At 34.2% G+C, this 20,804-nt stretch overlaps 4 protein-coding genes across 4 annotated transcripts; 3 read left to right on the top strand and 1 right to left on the bottom strand.

Moving 5' to 3' along the window:
- Positions 1-1,933: 1,933 nt before the first annotated feature.
- On the bottom strand, positions 1,934-9,172 carry LOC115891115 (protein AF-9-like). Its single transcript, XM_030911505.1, has 7 exons — positions 8,674-9,172; positions 8,391-8,617; positions 7,272-7,425; positions 7,110-7,214; positions 5,993-6,794; positions 4,042-4,543; positions 1,934-3,471 (listed from the first exon to the last, which is right to left on the bottom strand). The coding sequence occupies exons 1-7, from the start codon at positions 8,855-8,857 to the stop codon at positions 3,265-3,267; spliced, it is 2,181 nt and encodes a 726-aa protein (XP_030767365.1). The 5' UTR covers positions 8,858-9,172; the 3' UTR covers positions 1,934-3,264.
- A 290-nt stretch (positions 9,173-9,462) lies between these two features.
- Positions 9,463-12,957, top strand: LOC115891143 (neprilysin-2-like). Its single transcript, XM_030911541.1, has 12 exons — positions 9,463-9,587; positions 9,647-9,798; positions 9,855-10,056; positions 10,278-10,575; positions 10,624-10,782; positions 10,899-11,272; positions 11,387-11,627; positions 11,749-11,917; positions 11,994-12,262; positions 12,373-12,487; positions 12,560-12,690; positions 12,748-12,957. Exons 1-12 carry the CDS (start codon positions 9,577-9,579, stop codon positions 12,844-12,846), a joined length of 2,220 nt encoding a protein of 739 aa, XP_030767401.1. The 5' UTR covers positions 9,463-9,576; the 3' UTR covers positions 12,847-12,957.
- A 160-nt stretch (positions 12,958-13,117) lies between these two features.
- On the top strand, positions 13,118-14,044 carry LOC115891111 (40S ribosomal protein S6-like). The gene has a single exon (XM_030911499.1). It carries the CDS (start codon positions 13,229-13,231, stop codon positions 13,967-13,969), a length of 741 nt encoding a protein of 246 aa, XP_030767359.1. The 5' UTR covers positions 13,118-13,228; the 3' UTR covers positions 13,970-14,044.
- Positions 14,045-14,197: 153 nt separating this feature from the next.
- On the top strand, positions 14,198-20,691 carry LOC115891109 (erythroid differentiation-related factor 1). The gene is made up of 13 exons (XM_030911498.1): positions 14,198-14,484; positions 14,539-15,270; positions 15,322-15,579; positions 15,635-16,049; positions 16,399-16,559; positions 16,622-16,775; positions 16,881-17,116; positions 17,201-17,569; positions 17,793-17,976; positions 18,042-18,171; positions 18,252-18,428; positions 19,229-19,769; positions 20,439-20,691. Exons 1-12 carry the CDS (start codon positions 14,261-14,263, stop codon positions 19,633-19,635), a joined length of 3,447 nt encoding a protein of 1,148 aa, XP_030767358.1. The 5' UTR covers positions 14,198-14,260; the 3' UTR covers positions 19,636-19,769; positions 20,439-20,691.
- Positions 20,692-20,804: the final 113 nt, after the last annotated feature.

Here is a 20,804-nt window from a genome sequence, read left to right as displayed (position 1 = left end):
TCTCTTAGAAGGGCTAAGTCGTCATCTGCTGTAAACCTTAAGACTCTTTATAGGTTCTTTAGTATTGGAAGAGGTGGAATCCATATTTTGGGCCATATTTATTTAATTAAAACTAATCCCAACCACTTAAATATCAAATTACCTAATAAAACTAAAGCAATAATTCAAAACAATTCAAACATAACCTAAAATAAAAGATCTCGCCGGCCGGCTCCGGTTGTCAAATACCCGCACGTGCCCATTTAAGCAATTTTTAAACGTTATCAGAGGTTATTTAGAAAGAGCGCTTGGTGTAATTGATCCGCAAATTACGTCAGGCGGTAACGTTATTATAGTCTATAAAATGAATAACTTTGAATTTTGACCGTTATTTCTTACCAACACGGCAAATATAAAATCCCTCTGTCAAAAAAGTTACGGATATTCTTTAAATTGAGTGCCTGAACGAATCAGATAGGTAACTCTTTTTACTTTCGTGAAATAGAAAAGGAAAATAATAAAACAAGTGATAGTTCTTCCTCTTCTACCAAAAATCAACACGAAACGTCATAATTGTTAAAAGTAAAATGTCATCAGCTTTTGACATTTCTAAATATCAGACCAATGCCGTCTCTAATAGAACAGCCTCGGAGCGAGATTTATGACGTCACGCTAGTTAGATACTATGGATTAATAAATATGTGTTAGAAACATGGAAAACATAACTATTCCTCGTATTTTTGGTTTGTATTTTAAAATCAATGTTTGTTTTTCAAATACAAACCAAAAATACGAGGAATATATATGTTTTCCATGTATTCTACAACATATTTATTAATCCGTAGTATCTAACTAGCGTGACGTCATAAATCTCGCTCAGAGGCTGTTCTATTAGAGACGGCGTTGCGTCAGCATGGCCGCAAGTTGCTAACCTAATAAAATAAACACTAAAAAACCCCGCGGGAACTGTCAAATTCAAAGTTATTCATTTCACAGACTATAGCGGGTGTTGCGTTGACTCGCGCATATCGTATCCATGATAAGGTACGCGTAAATACTGGATGACGCTATTCGGTTTTCCGATATCTCTCTAATAACTGTGCCGGTCAGGCGCTGTGCACAATTTTAGAGGCCATAAGTGGGCGTGCTATGTGCGCAAACTAGTCACCTAACTAGTGCCCGATTCCGAAAATTGGAACCACGAAAAACAATAAAGAAAAAACAAAGATTATAATCTGTATAATCTGTGGTATAATCCTTTTATCTTTAATTTCTTTCTTCATTTGTGTAAAAATACCTGGCCAGTTTTACATAAAACGTTAAATACCGAACGCTTATTTTGCTACTTTTTCGGACTAGTGAAATCGATTCTTAAGTGAAGAATACATAAGAGCTACATTTATATAAATGTCATTTTTTGACTAGATTTCTGTAGGATTCCGTGTTTTGTTGGTTGCATAATTACCGGCGTTTACGTTAATCATCCCTATTTAACACAAGTTCTCCTACATACACTTACAAACTTAGATTTAGGGGATACGGAACACTGTAAAGGTAGTTTTAACGTGTAAATGTGGTAATTTTTATTTATTGTAACTATTTCGAGGTTTTTTTCTGTTTCCAGTAAGGTATTAAGGTAAAATTGTTTTTTTTTCATTCTCTGAACTTTTATTGTATATGTTGTTTGGTGAAATATTATGTCAGGGAATGTGTGGATAATTGTTTGAAAAAAAATAAATTTTTGAAGAAATATGTGTTTTTTATAAATTGCCAGTTAGCCTTAAGAAGATAGTATGTGTGTGGAAGATGGCAAATTTTAGTAAATGGCGTCTAGAGATTAACCTCGCCAAAATTATCATCGTGTGTCATTCCCCAGCTCTTTGACGCTGTTTTTCTTTCGATCATACGTTATTTTTATTAAGGGATTGCTTGACATAAAAAATAAAAGGTCTAATTCTAGTTTGATCGTTTTTATTAAGAATTCATTAATTTTAGTGAGAAGTTCCTTAAATATACATATAATCCACGACAGTAAAACGAATAACTCATATAAAGATAAGCCTATAGTCATAACTTCATGTAAAAATACAGAAAAGAATCTCCTTTACCTAAATAAAGTTTTTGGTCTTATTAACAACAACAAAATTTAATGTGATGCGTTATTTCTTTTTAATAATATTTACAATTATTGGGGTTTTGTATAAATCTCTATCTTAGGCACATCAAGCACCAGAAAAAAAACATTCAAAACTATCTGCAAGTTAAAAAAAGGGTCTATATTTATTACAATAAAAGATCATTTTATTTTCCTATAGATATATATTATATTTAATATTATATCCCCATATTTCATATTATATACCATTATTGTACAAATATACAATTGTATCATCATATTTCATGAAAAAACAGCACATTTTATTCACTTATGCTTATACACAATTTTATAACGCACATTTTAAAAAAATCAGACCGACATCTTAAAAGAATCATTGTCAATATAAATTAAATTCAACAAAAAATCTACCTAAAAACTTAATTAATTAAAAAGATTTTTTACAAAACAACATAATAATATTATCAACTAACTTCATAGTTATTTAATAAACGTTATACTTCAGTTACTTTTGACTAATACCATAATACAGAGCGTTGTGTTTTTTAAAAAATCACCGAAAACCCATACGATAAAAAAAAACAGGTGGCATAGTAACCTTTGAACTGGCAGTAAATTATATTTTCTGCGAGGCGGTCCCTATATCTCATTTATTAAAAAGTTACTTACAAACTCAATCAATTTTTATGTCAATTCAGACAGAAATTATCACTTCAACGGCCACTATGACGCATCTTTTTGTGAAAAAATACCGGGTATAACATAAAACGTCTTAATAGCCGACAATATAGAAACGCCCCGTATTATGTTGACTACATAATCGAATCTCAATCAGTTTATGGGTAGGGATGGGATTTTTTCCGATATATCGATAACTATCGATATATTGACAATTATCGATATATCGCCAATTATCGATATATCGATAACTAAAGTATATCGATAGGTGAACTTATTAACTACCGATATATCGATAACTAAAGTATATCGATGGTGAAGTGCGATAACTGATCGATATGTAAAATATATTATTGCCCATCCCTACTTATGTGTTGCTGCATTGCCTCTAGTGTCCTGAACAAGGTAAGTGTGTGTACTTTGTTTTTTAAACTATAAATAAATAAAGTTATTTTATGTACAGGGTGAACGCGAAAAGCTAGTCCTTCGTGTTAGTTGACCGAGGATGAGAGGAAGGACTGCAGTTGCATCACTGTGGATTTGTCCAGGAGACACAGATCGAAATCAAACGTGTGCGCTGAGACTTCATATCGACCGGTTTCGGCGATCAGTTGCACCACTTTCTGAAGATCGGAGTTGTTTTTCAGGCCCATGATTTTGTGCTGCATCTCCCTCAGCATGCTCATGTAAGCTTCGCCCTAATAAGAGACAAAAAAATAATTGTATACCCTTGTATAGCATGCTTAGATACATATTGTTTAGTCGTTGGTTGATATTCAGTGAAAAATTATTAAATTTCTAAATCCTAGACCATAGAATCACCTAGACACGTTTTTAAGTCGTTCACACTTGTAGCCGACATAAATCAAGATATGACGTCACAAAAGGGCAACCCTTAAACTGATACCCTTAATATAATACACTTAAACAGAATGTATATAATCCTTAATGGATATTCAGTAAAAATGCATTACATTTTAAACTCTAGACCATATAAACGCATAGACACGTTTTTTAAGTCGGTGTCGTGAAGCAAACAAGCTTTTTATACACTTAATTCGTAGTTCTTGATTGTTGCTGAGTGAGAAATTATTAAATATGAAACCCTAGAGCATATAAAAACCTAGACACATTTTGAATACATTTAAACGTTGACACATATTATGTCAAATGTCAAAACAAGCAAAATTGACGTTAAAAAAATAAAATCATTTGATAAGTGAACTAAATAGTGATCTAAACAACACAATAAGACTACTAATACTTACGTCATCACCGTAGGGTATGAGATTGGCGTCCTCCGAACTGGAAACCTTCCTTTCATCATCCGAATTATTATTAGTATCCTCCTCTTTTTTCTCCACCTTCAACGGAGGCTCCTCGATCTCCACCTGCGTCTCGGCCTCCACTTTCCTCTTCCTCTTCTTCTCGTGCTCCTTGTCGCCTTTCTTCTCTTTCTTCTTCTCCTTCTTGTCCTTCTTCTTGTTGGGAGGCGGCGCTACGGGAGGGTCGTCGCTGGGCGTTTTCTTTGGAGGCGTGGTCTCTTCGCTGGCTGGTTTCTTGGCTTCTGGCGCCGCCCTAGGGGGCGTGGGAGGTTTCTGAGGGGGTTCCGGAGCGGGGATGTTGGCCGGACTGGGTTCCCTGCTGCTTTTCGAGATATTGGAGGAGTCGTCTTCGACGGGGATGGGTTGGGGAGGTTTTTCTACAGGGGGTGGACTCGGAGAGGGCTCGCTTTTGGGACTGTGACCGAAAAGACTGTTGGTCTTCTCCCTGGAAACGATAATTTTCGTTATTAGTCATCTACTAAAACAAAACGTCGCAAAAACCATTAATTTTGGGTGCAGGGAGGTCCAGATCAAAATTTGCAGAGAAAAATTGAAGTATCCATTTAAAAAATGAAAAAGAAAAAACTGCGATCTGGTATAGTAGTTGTCTAAATATTTATAAAGGCAAGCTCAACGAGGAACCCTGTATAATACTCCTAAACAAAGGATAATAAAGTTTATATATCAGTGATTAACATTAACAGCGAAAAAAAGAATTTTAAACAATAGGCTATAATGCTGTGACGTCACAATAGGATAATATCAGGGTTGGGTAACGACGCGTAGAAAAGTAATTTTCTACGTGTATGTAGAAAAGACACAAAATTAATGTTGTATATTTAAAGCCGTTTTTTTTACTTTAGAAGTTTCTTTCTTTGTATTTTTTTTAAATTTTGTGTGTGTTAAAACTGTATTATGCTATATTATTGTTAATTTCTTTTTATGATTGTATGTAATTGTCTTTATTTCCCACAAAAATAAATACAAGAGCAAGTAATTATATAATAAACACACATTTAATTTAACTAAAAAACTTTAATCTTACATTGTTTTTTTTTTTGTTACCAGAGGGGACTCTGATTTTTCATTATTTCTTATTTTTTAAAATGAGATTTATATGTAAAGTAGATAAATCTGGAAAGACACTGTGTGAGGACTTGAACTGGTGACAACATAGGCAATGACTAGACAATATTATAGATGATAATATGACATCACGACAAGACAACCTGTCATTTAATCTTATATCTTTATACAATGCACTTCAATATAGTTAACGTTGATATTCAGTGAACAATTATTGCTATAATTTTTAAACCCTAGACCTTAGAAACAGCTAGACACATATTTTAATCCGTACTGTGTAACCAACATAGATGATAGTGTGACATCACAAAATGGTAAAATAAATTTAAATTGTATTTCAACTTAAACATAATCTTGTATTGATATTCAGTGACCAATTGATATTTTTTTACCTAGACACGTTTTAGTTAGTATTTTGTAACCAACATAGTTGATGATATGTTATGCATATTATAGTCTCATCTCATTATTTAGCGAGGAATTATAAAATCTGAAACCCTAGACCATAGAAACGCCTAGACACGATTTTTAATCAGTATTCTGTAGCCAACATAGATGGTGGTATGACGTCACAACAGGGCAAGACCTATTTTAATCTTATACTGTCGAAAAACACTTAAAACAGAGTTTATATAATTCCACATTGACCAAACAGTGAGGAATTATTAAATTTCAAACCCTAGACCATAAAAACATCTAGACACGCTCATTTTTTAGTATCTGAAGCCAACATAAATAGTTATTTGACGTCAAAACAGTTTAGTTCTATACAGTCACCTTCAAGAAACATGGATTACTGATAACTTACCTTTCTTTTGCTGAGACTTCTTTAGAACTTCCCGACGAACTTCGATCTTTTTCCGGTTTTTTATCTTCTCTCTCCTTCTTGTGAGACTTCTCCTCCTTCTTATCCTTCCTGTCCTTGTCTTTTTTCTTGTGCTTGTGCTTAGGTTTATCCTCGCCCTTCTCTTTGTCCTTTTCTTTCTCCTGTTTCTCCGGTTCTTTCACTTCTTTCTCTTTAATTTTCTCTTTTTTCTCCGCTTTAGACACTGTCGGAGGTGGTACTGGACTGGAATCTCTGTCTCTCTCTTTAACCGACGAGGCAAAAGTATTACTACTAGAGCTATCTTTTTCTTTGGATGTTTTGCTGTCCTTTTTGTGGTCTTTCCCATGATCGTTTGACGTTTTATCTCTATCCTTATCTTTATCAGCGTCTCTATCTCGGTATTTGCTGTCTTTTTCTTTGTGTTTTTTCGATTTTTTCTCCTTGTTTCTGTCCCTGTCTTTCGAATCCTTATCCTTGGTTTGCTCTTTGTCTTTTGGGACTGTTTTTGGACTGCTGGGTCTTTTCGGAGGACTGGGAGATCTTATTCTGGGAGGGGGACTCTTATCTTTATCCTTTTCCTTCTCTTTTTCCCTATCCTTTCTGTCTTTCTTGTCCTTTTTGCTAGATTCCCTATCCTTTTTATCCTTCTTATCTTTTCTGTCATCTTTCGACTTTTTCTCGCTATTTTCTGAAGGTTTTTCTTTTATTTTCTCCTTCTCTTTGTCCCTATCTCTGTCCTTGTCTTTGTATGTGCTTTTGTTTTTGTTTTTATCCTTGTCTTTTTCTAAAAATGAACATTAATGAAAATTATAATTTATTAAAAACATTCTAAAAAAATATTTTTTAATAATTTTTATGAAACAATTTTTTTTTTCAGTAAAAACAATTTTTTTACTTTAACCAGTGGCGTCCAAACGGGTTTTACACTGAATATGTTGGCACGCCACTGGCTTCTCTTAAAATAAACGTTATTTTGAAAATCTTAAATTTTAGAGCATGTCTGAAAAACTCATAGGCGTCCTTCTGGGGTCGAAATATACTACCAGTTAAAACATAGGCGCTTATTTCTGAGACACCCCGTATAATTCAGACTACTTACCAGAATTTTTTTCTTTATCTTTGTCCACGGGTTTAACTACAGGCTTAGAGGTCTCTTTGACTTTCGGTACCTCGACAACCCTACTAGTTTTTGTAATAGGAGTACCTGTATTAAAATTTGTTTATAAATATAAATAAATTAAAGAAATTCAAAGTAATTTACCAAATAAGTTGGTAAATTGGTCACTTCTCGGCTCATCCTGTTTCAACTTGTATTTTCTCATCTGATCTGAGCCTCCTAGTTTGGGTTTGCTCGACATCTGGCTTTTTTCCTCCAATTTTGAAGAGGTATTCTCCAAACTATTTCCTGAACCGCTCTAAAAAAGGAAAAAAAATAGATTTTCATCATAGATAACTAATAAATCGAAATCTAAGCGTCTATATATCACAATCATCCGCTACATCCGCTAAATGGGAGAATAAAACAATAAATCATATAGTTTAGAGACTCATTCAATCATAAAAAATAATTATATAATAAGATAATTAATTAGTATAAATAAAATTATTAAATTAATACTTAGAATCATTTATGTTGATTTTAGTTTTAAGAATTTAATTTTAAAACTTTTTTGCTTCTCAAAATACCTCAATGAAAGTAAATTCTAATGAAAAATTCAATCAAAAATTTGTTTATCATTTGACAGCTGTCATAAATTAATAAATTTCATAACTGAAACTTGTTTTGTTTGTTTATAATTTCTCTTAACTTATCTTTATTTAAAGACAATGGTTTAATATATAAACTATTATTATTATTTATTAATTGATTACTATTGATTAAAACTATGTTTAGAACCTTGAAATTAGTGGAAAGTTCTGGAAATTAATAGTATATTCTGGCAATAGCTTGTAATAGACAGTTGTATCACAGACTAACTTATGTGAGTTAGTCTCTTGTTGTATCATTTGCTTATAAAACAATAAACTCTTTATTTGGAGCCACAATTCTACATGCTTATATTGAAATTAGAGGGACAACCCTTCTATGCTAGTTAAAACCACTAATTTTGAGGTATTGAATAATAATAAAATTGAAGGGTTCAAAGAAAAACTAGATAAGCGCCAATTTCTTAATTTTCTAGTTTTACATTATAGTAAGTCTAATTGGTCCCTACAAAATGTATAAATGCTGCAGGGCAATAAGCTTTTAAATCCTGTGATATTTGCCTAGTAAAAATATACATACAGAGAAAGAATCTGATAACCACCAGCCATACAGGGTTCTCCTGTAAAATTAGTAAAATGGCGCTTATGTTTTTCCTTTTCCTTGAAAATTTACCGCTGCACCGCCTTTTAGGAGTTTATTCCGAAAATCCTCGCTAACTGACTGAAACGTGTACTTTTCCTTCTGAACTTTATGAATAGGGGGCCCACTCGGCTGTAACTGTAGGTCATAATTAAACTCAATCCTCCTCGGTTCCTGATTGTTCTTCAGGTACACGTGAATAGGCAGATTAAACCCAGCATAACCCGACGTACGTAACGAATATGGAGGCTCTTTAACCACTAAAAAAAGACAATTAAAGATTTTTATGAAAAAAAAAATAAAAACTCCAGTTTACCTCGCTTAGGCTTGGGGAAAGTTTCATGCAAGATAAAGACTACTTTTTCTACGTAATGACTGATATCGGCGCCGTTGCAGCCCCTCACGAACACCTCCCAGTCGTGAGTGAACCCTTCCGGGGTGGTCTTGGATCGAACTGATGAGTCGTGTCCAATCTCTAGGTTTATTGTGAGCGACGACATCGTTCGTCTAAACTGCGGCCCGCATATTCGCCATGAAGATGCTGCTTTTTCGATTTATTCATTTAGCTCCGTTAAATAGAAACTGGTAACCTAAATATAGAACCTCTCTACATGAGGCTGAAAACGCTTCGCTCAATTCTGCGGCGTGTCCTGGCAGCGAAAAACTCGTTTCCATACGGTTGTCTTGCCTGGGAAAGAGAGTTTCTGGATATTCTGTCCAGTTTCGAAGGTGTAACAGCGATTTTTAGGACGTTTTTTATTTGGATTGTTTGCAAATCTAATTAAAAATATTTTGTTATCGCTTGTCGCTTGTCAATTTTGACGGATAAAAAAGGAACTAATTATTCTAAAAATAGAAAACATTTTTAGGCAACCGAATATACAAACATTGTGTTTTACTGGTTGCCTATCACAATACATTTTTTTAAATCATTTTAAATACTTATTTAACTAAAAATTTCAAAAAAAAATCCGATTTAAATCAAAGTAAAGTCGTAAATAAGACAAAAATACACAGGTTTTATTAAAAATATCGTTAGGACAATGATGAATGTCGAGTTAATTAACTCAATTAAGAAAATTAAGACCTATGACTTTTTTTTAACACCCACATCAGAGTTATAGAAGATGCACCTATTAAAAACACTAATTATTACGTTTTTGGACAGTTTTTCTGACTGTACAATACTCATACTTGTCTTGTTATTTAACTTATCAATATGGACAACGAGTAAAAATATTTTAAATTATTTTTATTAGTATTTTATACATAATAAGACTATATTTTAGGGAAACTATAATAAAACCGTCAAACGAACAGAATGGTTTGAAAGAATTATGGGACAGACACAGTAAATACGAACGAAAAGTTATTATTTGGTTTCTAGCACTAATTGGGGCAAGTGTAGTAATATTTTTACTATGCTTTTTCTTAATTCCAGGTAATGATATTTTTATAATTCAAAATTCTTAATAATACAGATACTTTTTTACTTAGGAAATCCAGTGATATGCGAGACAGCAGATTGCCGTGCTGCCTCTAATGAAATTCAAAATTATATCGACCCATACGAGAGACCATGTGATGATTTTTACAATTTTGCTTGCGGAATGTTTACAAGAAACTTCTCATATGACGATTCATATCTATATCAATCTGTTAAGCTTATTATGGAAGAAAATATACAGCACGATGTCAAGTAAGTTCAATTTGGGATTATTTCAAACTCAAATGACTCCTTATTGTTCAAGAAATCGTCGGGTAGGGATGTACAAATATGTCGACATATAGATATATCGATTTTTTCAAAAACATACATTCTTACTACCGTATCTCTGTATTTGCTGTCTTTTTCTTTGTGTTTTTTCGATTTTTCTTATTTATTTTTTATTTATATATATTTTTATGCCCTTTTTCCAGTGAATTGCTTCAAGAACCACCTAATGAGAACGACTTGCCTGCCTTCAATCTAGCCAAAAAGTTTTACAGAGCTTGTATGCATGAAAAAGCCGTAGAAGATCAAGATTTGAGAAAAATCAAACAAATCTTCATACAAATGGGAGGATGGCCTTTGTTGCAAGGCCCCAATTGGGTCGAAGAAGATTTTCATTTCCTCAAACCAATGAGAAAACTCAGATCTATGGGTCTTAACGTTGATTTTTTTCTTAATATCACTCTGGAACCTGATAAAGAAAACACAGAAAGATATATTTTAACTGTATGTACTCTGAATTTTAGGATATACTTTATAAACAACATGTTTCAGATCCACGATAAATTTTACAGTCCTTCAGAGATCAGTCCTAATTCCAAAGCTGCGTTCCTGGATTATATGGTAGACGTAGCTAGCCAATTTGACGCCATGAACGCTAATATCTGGAAAGAACAGAGGGATGTACTTGATTTTCTCTTAAATTTAGCCAGAGTAAGATAAAACCCGAAAACCCCGTTTTTAATCGATATTAAAAATCATGTCATAGTAGTCACAGACAGATCTCCTATAACGCTCTTTTAGCTAAATCACGCCGTATTTTTCTCTAGATATCGGAGGAATCGAGAAAATCCAACCAAACCCATCTCTACAATCCCTACACTTTGTCAGAACTTCAGCATGAATTTCCGAGTATACCCTGGCTGGAATATATACAGAGCGTCCTAGGTAACGCGGCCATATTGCACTACGACGATATAGTTACCGTGTCTGAGCCTGTGTATTTAAAAAAGTTGGAGAACTTATTAAGAAACACTGAAGCAAGGATTTTGGCAAATTTTATCAGCTGGCAGACTTTGCAATATTTGATAAATTTTCTGCCTTCGAAAGTACTGGATAAGGCTTATGATTACTTGAGGAAAGTGAATGGGAAGTATGATAAGGTACCAAGATGGAAAATGTGCGTTGAAGCATCAAGAAACAGGTAAAATATTGTTTAAATAATTCAAAGAAAAATAAGAAAATATGGTTAGGCAACCAAATATTACTATACTGTGTTTTACTGGTTGCGGGAAAAACTGATTTTTTCCAATTTTAGACTAAGTTCTGCAATAAATTTAGCCTACATTGATAGATATTTTGACGATAAACTAAAAGCCAACGTTACAAGTTTAATAAGAAACGTCAAGAGTGAATTTAGGAAAAATCTAGTCATGTTAAACTGGCTGGATGAGGATACGAAGAAAAAAGTTGTCAGAACTCTGCTATCGAGCGTGGAAAAGATATTCTCTTACAATGATTTCATTGATATAATTGAAGAAAACAATGTTTATCAAGGGGTAAGGAATAGAAACACATACTTATATAGTCTGTACCAAAAACTAGCTTAAATATCTTCTGTCAAAATGATATATTCTCCTGCTGGACGAACTCTATTAACATTATTTTAATTCTTTTAAGGTGGAGATTGACGAAAATAAGTTGCTAGAAGCTGTACTGACTCTAGATTCTATTTCACTAGATTTGCAGTACGGTTTACTAAGAAAACCTGTCAAAGATAACTGGGTTAAAACTCAACAATTTTTAAGTGGCCTTAAAGTTGTATATTCACCGACCGAAAACAAACTTAGTAAGATATCACCCTGTATACATGTATATCTTTGTTGAAACACAGATTTTTAAGTTTCGATTTTACAATTTTTTAGAATTCCCTCTGGGTTTATTCAGAGGTATCTACTATAACGGCAAAAGGCCGGAATACATGAACTACGGCCTACTAGGCACTGTATTAGCTCACCAAATTTCACATATCTTCGTCGAAGCCAGAGCATACCATGTTGGAGTTTCTGATTCCAACACACAAAGATTGTACAGCTGGTGGTCATCTTCTAGCTTGAATAAGTACATTCAGAAGGTTGAATGTCTGTCAAATCAATATGCAAGATTGGAATTACGCGATTATGATGACATAAGAGTAAGAAAATTTATATTTGTTGTTAACTTTCAGCTTTTATCCTTAAAAATGCCCTAATTAATGCTGACTGTTTGATTTTTTTATATTCAAATAAATCTCTATTCTGTTAGACAAACACTTTGATCACTAGAGATGAAGATGTGGCTGATTTAGCTGGTTTAAAAATAGCTTACGCCACTTATTTGGAATACGAATGGAGGAATGGCAAAGAACCACAACTTCCAGGTGAATACCTTTCTTATCTTAAATTATTTTCATCTCAAAACGACCTCTAGCTATATTTTTATAACTTTTTAGGTCTTAAATACACTCCTAGACAGTTATTTTGGATATCTAGCGCTCTGCAATTTTGTTCTAAATATTCCGTGAGGTACATGAGAGACAAATATACAAGAAATAAGTATAACCATTCACCTAATGAAATTAGAGTAAGATCTTGTCTAAAAATACTGATATTTTTTTAGTAAATAATTTTATTCTTACAGGTAAACGGTCCCCTAAGAAATCTGGAGGAATTTGCTTATGATTTCGGTTGTCCTGTTGGTTCATACATGAATCCAGTCAAAAAATGCCATATTTGGTGATTTTATCACCAAATCACTGATTATAATTACAATTTATATGTATTATTGTATAAAGCACTTGATTTTTATTGTTTTAATTCTAAAAACGTTTAAAAACTTTATAAATAAACATTTTACAACTAACGATTTGTTGATAATTCTATAAGAAAAAAAAACGCGTCCATGTTGCGCTCTTTCAAATTTAAAATATTTACCGCTCTTTTTGTGTTGACAGATTGCGAAAACTTGGAGCTTGGCGCCCGAAAATTTGTCAAGAAGACAAAGATGTCAAGTTAACCTCTCTTTTTAGTGTCGGCCATGCAACGTGTATGCAAGCCTGACAATCTTTCTAGTTAATAATCGTGTATTTTCATCGAGAAAAACGGAAAAAAGTAATTAAAAAATGAAGTTGAACGTGTCCTATCCCGCTACGGGATGCCAGAAGTTGTTCGAAGTGGTGGATGAGCACAAAATTCGTATCTTTTACGAAAAGCGCATGGGCCAGGAAGTAGAGGCTGATCCGCTTGGAGATGAATGGAAAGGCTACGTTTTGAAAATCGCCGGAGGTAATGACAAACAAGGTTTCCCCATGAAACAGGGTGTCCTCACTAACAGCAGAGTGAGATTATTGTTATCCAAGGGTCACTCCTGTTACAGACCCAGACGTTCCGGAGAAAGAAAGAGGAAATCAGTTAGAGGATGCATCGTAGACGGTAACCTTTCCGTTCTTGCTCTAGTCGTTGTCAGGAAAGGGGAACAAGAGATCCCCGGACTTACAGACAGCACTGTTCCCCGTCGTCTTGGTCCCAAACGTGCCTCTGCGATACGTAAGCTTTTTAACTTGAGCAAAGACGATGATGTCAGGCAGTACGTCGTCAAACGTCCGCTGCCTTTGAAGGAGGGCAAGAAGCAGAGGTACAAGGCCCCCAAGATCCAGCGTTTGATCACTCCAACTGTATTGCAAAGGAAACGTCATCGTCTGGCTTTGAAGAAGAAGAGATGTTTGAAACGCAAGGAGGAAGCTGACACTTATGCTAAGCTGTTGGCTCTGAGGAAAAAGGAGTCCAAGGCCCGCAAAGAGGAAGCTAAGAGGCGTAGGTCTGCCAGCACTCGTGAAAGCAGATCCAGCACCCATAGTAAATAAGTTTTTTCATGATATTTCATGACGGTATAACATCTATGTGTATTTGACATGGAATAAAGTTTTTTCTCAATACTATTAACTTTTTTTTATTTCTTAAACCAATTCAAAACAAAGAAATGAAAAGAAATTGTACATTTTTTATTTACTATTTAATTTTTGAAAATACTCCACCATAATGATTTACTGGTTGCATAAAATACACATTTTCTGTTTTAACCTTACTTTTTTGTTTACTTGTCAAAATTCCAGAATTTTCGTGTTACTTTAAAGATTAGAATTTAAATCTGTACAATGTCAGATGAAAATGCATCACCTACAGTTAATAAGGATGATGAAACGAACCGGGAAAAAGTTAAATCCAGAGCGATAGTAAAGTATTCCGCCCCAAAACCTGCTACTTTTGCTAAACTTCAATACAATACTGATCTGAATTTGCCCCCTTCAAACTGGTTAAGCAGTTCCGCGGACTCTTATGGCTTACAAAGAGTTATTTACCATCAAAAGGGATTCTCCAGGTATTTATTCCTCATATAATGCAGCTTTTAGTTTTTAAAACCAATTTTTAATAGCTTTAGAATGGCACATATGTACCCTGACTGTGTGGGCGAAGTAGATGTTGTTTCCGATGCAGAAAACATTAAAAATCTACTAAAAATACCTTACCACAAGGGTCACATAAGTATGATGGTACACAGAGTAGAAAATACGTTGCTTTTGGATGATTTTGATATTTATAAACACCTTTTAAAAACATCTGAAACCGAGTGGGAATGGCTAAAGAAATTCTTCTTTGAGAACATAGGTAGAGAAACATACGAGCAAGATAAGCATTTATATATAAAGAGTCGAACTCAGAAGGCTTTAAAAGAGAAAAGTTTAGTGTCAAAGTTCTTGTATCATAGTCTTGTAGAGGGTGATAACGATTCTGAAGAAAATCGGAGTCCTCTTAGACCCTATAACTCACAGAATAGTGAGACTTCTATTCAGACTCCCCCATTACCAGACCCATCACCAAGCACGGAGTGCCCTGACTCACATCCATTTGAGTTTAATAGGAATGTTGTGTGGACTTTTGAGGATATTGAGATGCTTTTGGGGACCGATATGCCTATTTTTGGTGGTGGTACCCATCCCTGTATATCTCTAAGACTGAGAGACATGAGTAAACCAATTTCTGTGCTCACGGGAATTGATTATTGGTTAGATAACTTGATGTCTAATGTTCCTGAGGTTGTGATGTGCTACCATATCAATGGTATTGTACAAAAATATGAATTAATTAAAACTGAAGATTTACCAAGGTAAATCTTAAAATAATGTTGTGTTTATTTTTAAAAAGTAACTGTTTTTAGGTTGGATAATTCAAAGTTTTCTCCAAAATTGATAAGGGATGTTGCTCAAAGTATACTGTCTTTTTTAAAATCGAATGCTACAAAGGCTGGGCATACTTATTGGCTTTTTAAGGGCAAAGATGAGGAGGTGGTTAAATTGTATGATCTAACTTCATTATGCTCAGAAGAAGATGTACAGAAAGGCCAAAATCCTTTTACCATTCCTGTAGCTATGCTTCTTTATAGAGTGGGTAGAAATATGAAAAATTTACCTGATAGGTTTGTAAAAAAGGTATTTTTTTGAATAAAACAGTTAATGTTAGTATATTTAAAGGAGACCACAACCAGGAACGATCAGAATGCTTCTAAAAAACGTCATCAAGCTTCTGCCAGAAGAAAAATATCCAGAAATAATAACCTCGTCGCATTATATGCTCTCAGATCTTTATGTGCCGGCTGAAGTTAATCCAGAAGACCCTAAGCTTGATCAAAACGAAAAAGAAGATGATGAGGCCAGTGTTTATGATGATGATGATGACGAAGAAAATTTATCAACTGATGCCGTTTCGGTTCTGGACTTAGAAAAACCGAAGAATGATGAAAGTTTTAGGAATTTCTATAAACCTCCACCTCCAATCAATGGTAGCTTGGAGGAGAGGTGTATTTCTGCTGTAGGACATGTTGCTGGGGGGTTGAATTGTCTTCAGTATTTTTCGGAGAGCAAAGAAGATGAAAAAAAGGAAGAAGAGGTGATTTTCTCAATACTGAGACACAATAAACATTATTTTTGACGCACTCTGTACACTATTTGTTAAGTTAAAACTTGTTTGTTATTTTAATTCAAAAGTAAATTGGTTTTGGTTAATCTCTTGGGTCATTTGAACTAATTTTACAGAAATAATGACAATGAAGTTGTTTCCCATTTTAATTCAAAAATAAATTTATTTATTCAATGTATCATTGCCTTGAAAGTTAAAACTTAACAAATAGTGTACAGGGTGCGTCAACAATAAAATTTATTTTATCTAAGAATATTCTATTTAGTTTTTTTTTATGAATTTTATTGTTAACTAGCTTCTTAATTGGGAATATTTTTAGGCTCATATGGCCAAACCGTTTGAGCCCATTCCTATGCCTTATGGAAAACTAAGCGACGAGAAAAATCCCACTACTAGTTCAGAAACAGAAAATCAGGGCTCGTCCAAGCGTAAAAAACGGGACAAAAAGAAAAAATCCCAAGTAGAAAATAATGGAAAAATGTAAAGAAATATTTTTCTCAAAGAGTTAATTTTTTTAAACTGAATATTTTGCATGATTTTAGGGCTTTAATACCTAAAGACCCTAGCGACGCTCCCTATCCAAAATGGCCCACATTCGATCCTAGTACTATATCGTGGAAAGGTCACTTAAAAACACTGCTTTTTGAAAAGGCGGTGCTAATATACGCCATCTTGGCTGAGTTTTACATTACACAGGTAAATATATAGTCTATTCAGCGAGAGGAAGGAGTATTTTGGCAGAAAAATCAATCACTGTCATTATTTTTCCGAAAGTAGTTCAAATGACCTAATTATTTACAGGGTCGATACGGCGAATGCTTGAGGGTTTTGGGTATTTTGGCGCGATGTCAGCTGGCCTTAGACCGTATACAGTGGTCCAGGGGAGTCTTGAGACTGAGCTGCTTGCCGGGTAGAGCTGGAGACGCGTGTTTGATGATCGTGCAACGCTGGAAGAACGTAGAGATTTATAGAGAACAGTTGCAGTCGCATCGCGATGAGGATATTAGGTTGTTAGAAAAAGTTGAACAAGACGAGAGGTGAGAATAGTAAGAAAAAAATTGATTTTGTTCTATAACTTTTTGCCAAACCCTGTATATGATATTTTTTATCGACGATTTCAGAGCACACAAAGTAAACCTGGGCGACAGCGAAACTAAGGTCGTGTTCATACCGGATATTCGTACCATAGAGCAAATGCTTATAAAAACGGTCGAATGCTACGAGACAGCATTAAAAATGTCTTCTTCCGAAAGCATAATGTTTCGCCTGGCCAACAGCCTGAACGAGCTGGCGAGTTACTACTTGAACGTAGCGAAAAACGCTAAACTACCCAAGGATATCATAGAGGCTTGCAACAAAAGTGAGCCTTACTTGGTAAAAGGCTTGCAATTATTTGAAAAGGCCAATAATGATGCTAATATAGCCTTGTTGAGCTCCAACATGGGTCATCTGCATCGACTTCTAGCTTACGCTCATACTCCCGAAGAAAGGTAAAAAAAGTTAAATCTAGGGATGTCCAAAAATATCGATTGATAAAAATATCGATATCGATAATTTTTAAAGTTATATAAAATAGTTTTTCGGGCATAGAATAAACACTATACGAGCTAAAAATCTAGAGATGTCTAAAAACATCGATTTATAAAAATATCGATATCGGTATTTTTTAAGGTAAATTAAAACGTCTTTATAATCTTTCTTCTGTGTGTATAGGAGCGAATTGACACCACAAGAACGGAAACACTACAGCAAAGCTTTCCAGAGCTACAAAAGGGCTTTGAGAGTTTTAGGTGACAGGAAACATTGTCCGGGTATATGGGATGCTGTGACGTGGGAGCTGAGTACAGCATTATTCACTGTTAGCTGTATTTTGTACGAAAATCCCCCTTCTGATGTGGTAAATACCCTATTTATTTCGTAAAATAAAATCGGTAAATACTGATGACTTTTGATACGTTTTAGTCGAAATCTGAAGCCGAAAAACAAGTACTGGAAGCATTACAGACCGCACTGGACCACTGTGATTTGGACGAGTCAAAACCCAAGTTTCCTTTGTATCAATACAGGGCGGCTACTTTGCATTTTAGGATGGGTAAGTTTGTTTAAAAAAAAACTAATTAGTGACTCAAATACTACTCAAAAAATATATTACTATTTTTTTACCCTTTTTAGGTTCCCTTTGGCACGCCCATGCTTGGAATTCAACGACAGATTCCAAGAAACAGGCCGTTCAATTGGCCCAACGTCACTACGATAAGGCTGTGAAATTATTTTTAGTCTCCGGAGATGCCTTGTGCTACCTCACTGGCCAGATGCAGAGGGTTGCTTTGACCGAGTTTTTAGTTGAAGGTAGGCATGTGTTTTTAATAAAATACATCGATATACTAGAAGAAATTCTCGATATTTCAATACTTCAAAGTTTCGATAGTTTTTCTTACATTTTCTGTTCCATATTTTTCAGTGACACATGATTTTGAGACTTAGAGTTAGTTTTTGATGCAAATATGCGATGCTTATCGATAATTAAAATTATCGATAGTTTTGCACATCTCTAGTCGGATTTTTTTAGCAGCAGCTAGTGACTTAGTTGTGGAGATTCACTGCCAAGGGATGCTTTAACGGAGTTTTTAGTATTAATAAATTATATCGAAATGTAGGGAAAATGATCGGTATTTCGATAGATCTTAGTTTCGATAGTTTCTTTTATATCGTAAATGATTTTTCTATGGAACGTTATTTTGAGACTTATTTCAACTTTTTAAACAAATTTGCGGTGTTTATCGATAATAAAAATTATCGATAGTTTTACACATTTCTAGTAGTTTTTTTGGAACAGTAACCAGTGCTGTTCTTGTGGGGATTTACTACGAAGGGTTGCTTTAACGGAGTTTTTAATTGAATGTAGGGATGAGCGTTTTAATGCAATATATCAATATAGTAGCTAAAAAAAATCGATATTTCAATATATCAAAGTTTCGATAACGTATTTTTCAATGGCATATGATTTTGAGGCTTAGTTAAAAAATGCGGTGTTTATCGATCATAATAATTATCAATAGTTTTGTTCATCTCTATTTGTTTTTTTTTTTCAAGTAGCAACCAGTGCCGTAGTTGTGGGTATTTTCTACCTACCATAATATTATTTTTAGGTAGTTCTTCTGCAACAACGAAGTTAAAACACCTCCAAGCCTGTTTAGATTACTTTTTAGACACGGACGAAATTCTAGAATTGCTTCTAGACAAGAAAATCGAGGTTTCAGACGAAAATAAGGAAAGTATTACAGCGGAAAAAGGCAAATCCTTCAAGTCACTCCATTCTCTTTTAAAACTAGTTAAAACCAGGCTACAACACGTATTAAAATCGCTGGTTAAACTGTGCCTGTCCAAGCCAAGTCCAAACAAAGAGAGCCCCGTGTTAGCTGAGCTGTACAAAGCCTCATATAAAGCTACTTTTGAGCTGAGTGATGAGCTAGATTGCGATGCTTTATTAAAACGTTTACATAAGGCCTTGCGAGAGGTAAAAAATATATTAAGGTCGCACAGAGACGCTTCTTAGTGCTCTGTTTTGTATTACGTTGAAGTATTTTAATAGGTTTTCATTAATTATGACGTTCCAAGTTATACAACCAACATTACGTCGAGTCCTTAGTCTTAAATAACAGAACGAAGCCTTTGTAAAGATAACATAAGGTTTCTCCAAGAACGGTAAACTAATAGGATTGCTCATCCTCATAAGACGTACGTTCGCCTCTTCCCGCGCTTCAGCTGACAGTTGTGACGTCATTGTAGCCCTTGTCAAAGCCTTCGTGGCCTTGTCATGATAGTGTGTATTATTAGTTGCCTATGGTAAACTTATAAAAATAACAGCTGAGAAATTTTGAGTTAATTATTTTGTCAATTTTAAATGTGAAAAAGGTGTCTTTAAAGTTTTTAGAGCTATAGAGTGTATAAATACGTTCATTTTGTGTTGTGGATTGTGACAAAGTGCATACTAAGTGCCCACGATTTTGTTTATTAATTATTTTAAAGCAAAATATGGAAGTACTCTAAAAAGAATGCTTGCAAAAGGTGATGCTGGGAACTGCTGTTCTTAAAAATGCATTATCCGAGTATTTAATACCATTTATACAGTTAATTTTCTGTACTGCATACATATAAGGTGTTTAAATAAATAAACTAAATAATGAACGTTTTGCATTCGGTAACCAATAATGCACGTGTGTGTATTATTGGTTGCCGGATAAGGACTAATAACAATGACAAGGGCTACAATGACGTCACAAAGCGAGTAGTTTTCGCATGCACCTGGCGGACACTTTTGGCTGAATGAGCAGACCTATTAGGTTAACTGTTCTTGAGGTTTCTCAATAAATTTGTTTAAGATTTAGCGTTTTGCTGGTTGCATATTTAGTGAAATTAATTGGTTTTTGATGAAATTTTGGAATTCTACATTACTTATTTTAATTTTTTCTTAACAGCGCAGATATCCAAAAATTTACATTGTATTTTATATGCTTTTAGTGTTTTTTTATATGTACTTTTGTTGATTTGATAAGTTTCTTCACTATGAAGCTGTGATATAAGTGTTAAATATATTCTTGAAAGTTGAAAACGTTCTTTTTTTTTATCAACTCAAGATGTGATGTGTATGACATAATTGACACTTTCAACTTCACAATGTCACTTTCACTACAATTCGCGCCAAAACATAAATTTAAATTTGGC

The sequence above is a fragment of the Sitophilus oryzae genome, unplaced genomic scaffold, assembly GCF_002938485.1.
Source record: "Sitophilus oryzae breed Bouriz unplaced genomic scaffold, Soryzae_2.0 scaffold_966_pilon_pilon, whole genome shotgun sequence".
NCBI classification, from domain to species: Eukaryota; Metazoa; Arthropoda; class Insecta; order Coleoptera; family Curculionidae; genus Sitophilus; species Sitophilus oryzae.
The sequence above is the reverse complement of the archived record's forward strand: the minus strand, read 5'-3'. Positions and strand labels throughout refer to the sequence as shown.

Excerpts from the sequence above, each read along its gene's own strand:
- LOC115891115 (XM_030911505.1), bottom strand. The coding sequence starts at position 8,857 with ATGTCGTCGCTCACAATAAACCTAGAGATTGGACACGACTCATCAGTT. Across the intron at positions 4,544-5,992 it reads GAAGTCTCAGCAAAAGAAAG|GGAGAAGACCAACAGTCTTT; the intron begins GTAAGTTATCAG and ends TATCGTTTCCAG. Across the intron at positions 3,472-4,041 it reads TCATACCCTACGGTGATGAC|GGCGAAGCTTACATGAGCAT; the intron begins GTAAGTATTAGT and ends GTCTCTTATTAG.
- LOC115891143 (XM_030911541.1), top strand. Across the intron at positions 10,057-10,277 it reads AATATACAGCACGATGTCAA|TGAATTGCTTCAAGAACCAC; the intron begins GTAAGTTCAATT and ends CCCTTTTTCCAG. Across the intron at positions 12,263-12,372 it reads GCGATTATGATGACATAAGA|ACAAACACTTTGATCACTAG; the intron begins GTAAGAAAATTT and ends CTATTCTGTTAG.
- LOC115891111 (XM_030911499.1), top strand. The coding sequence starts at position 13,229 with ATGAAGTTGAACGTGTCCTATCCCGCTACGGGATGCCAGAAGTTGTTC.
- LOC115891109 (XM_030911498.1), top strand. The coding sequence starts at position 14,261 with ATGTCAGATGAAAATGCATCACCTACAGTTAATAAGGATGATGAAACG. Across the intron at positions 16,050-16,398 it reads ATGAAAAAAAGGAAGAAGAG|GCTCATATGGCCAAACCGTT; the intron begins GTGATTTTCTCA and ends GAATATTTTTAG. Across the intron at positions 16,776-16,880 it reads CTGAGTTTTACATTACACAG|GGTCGATACGGCGAATGCTT; the intron begins GTAAATATATAG and ends AATTATTTACAG.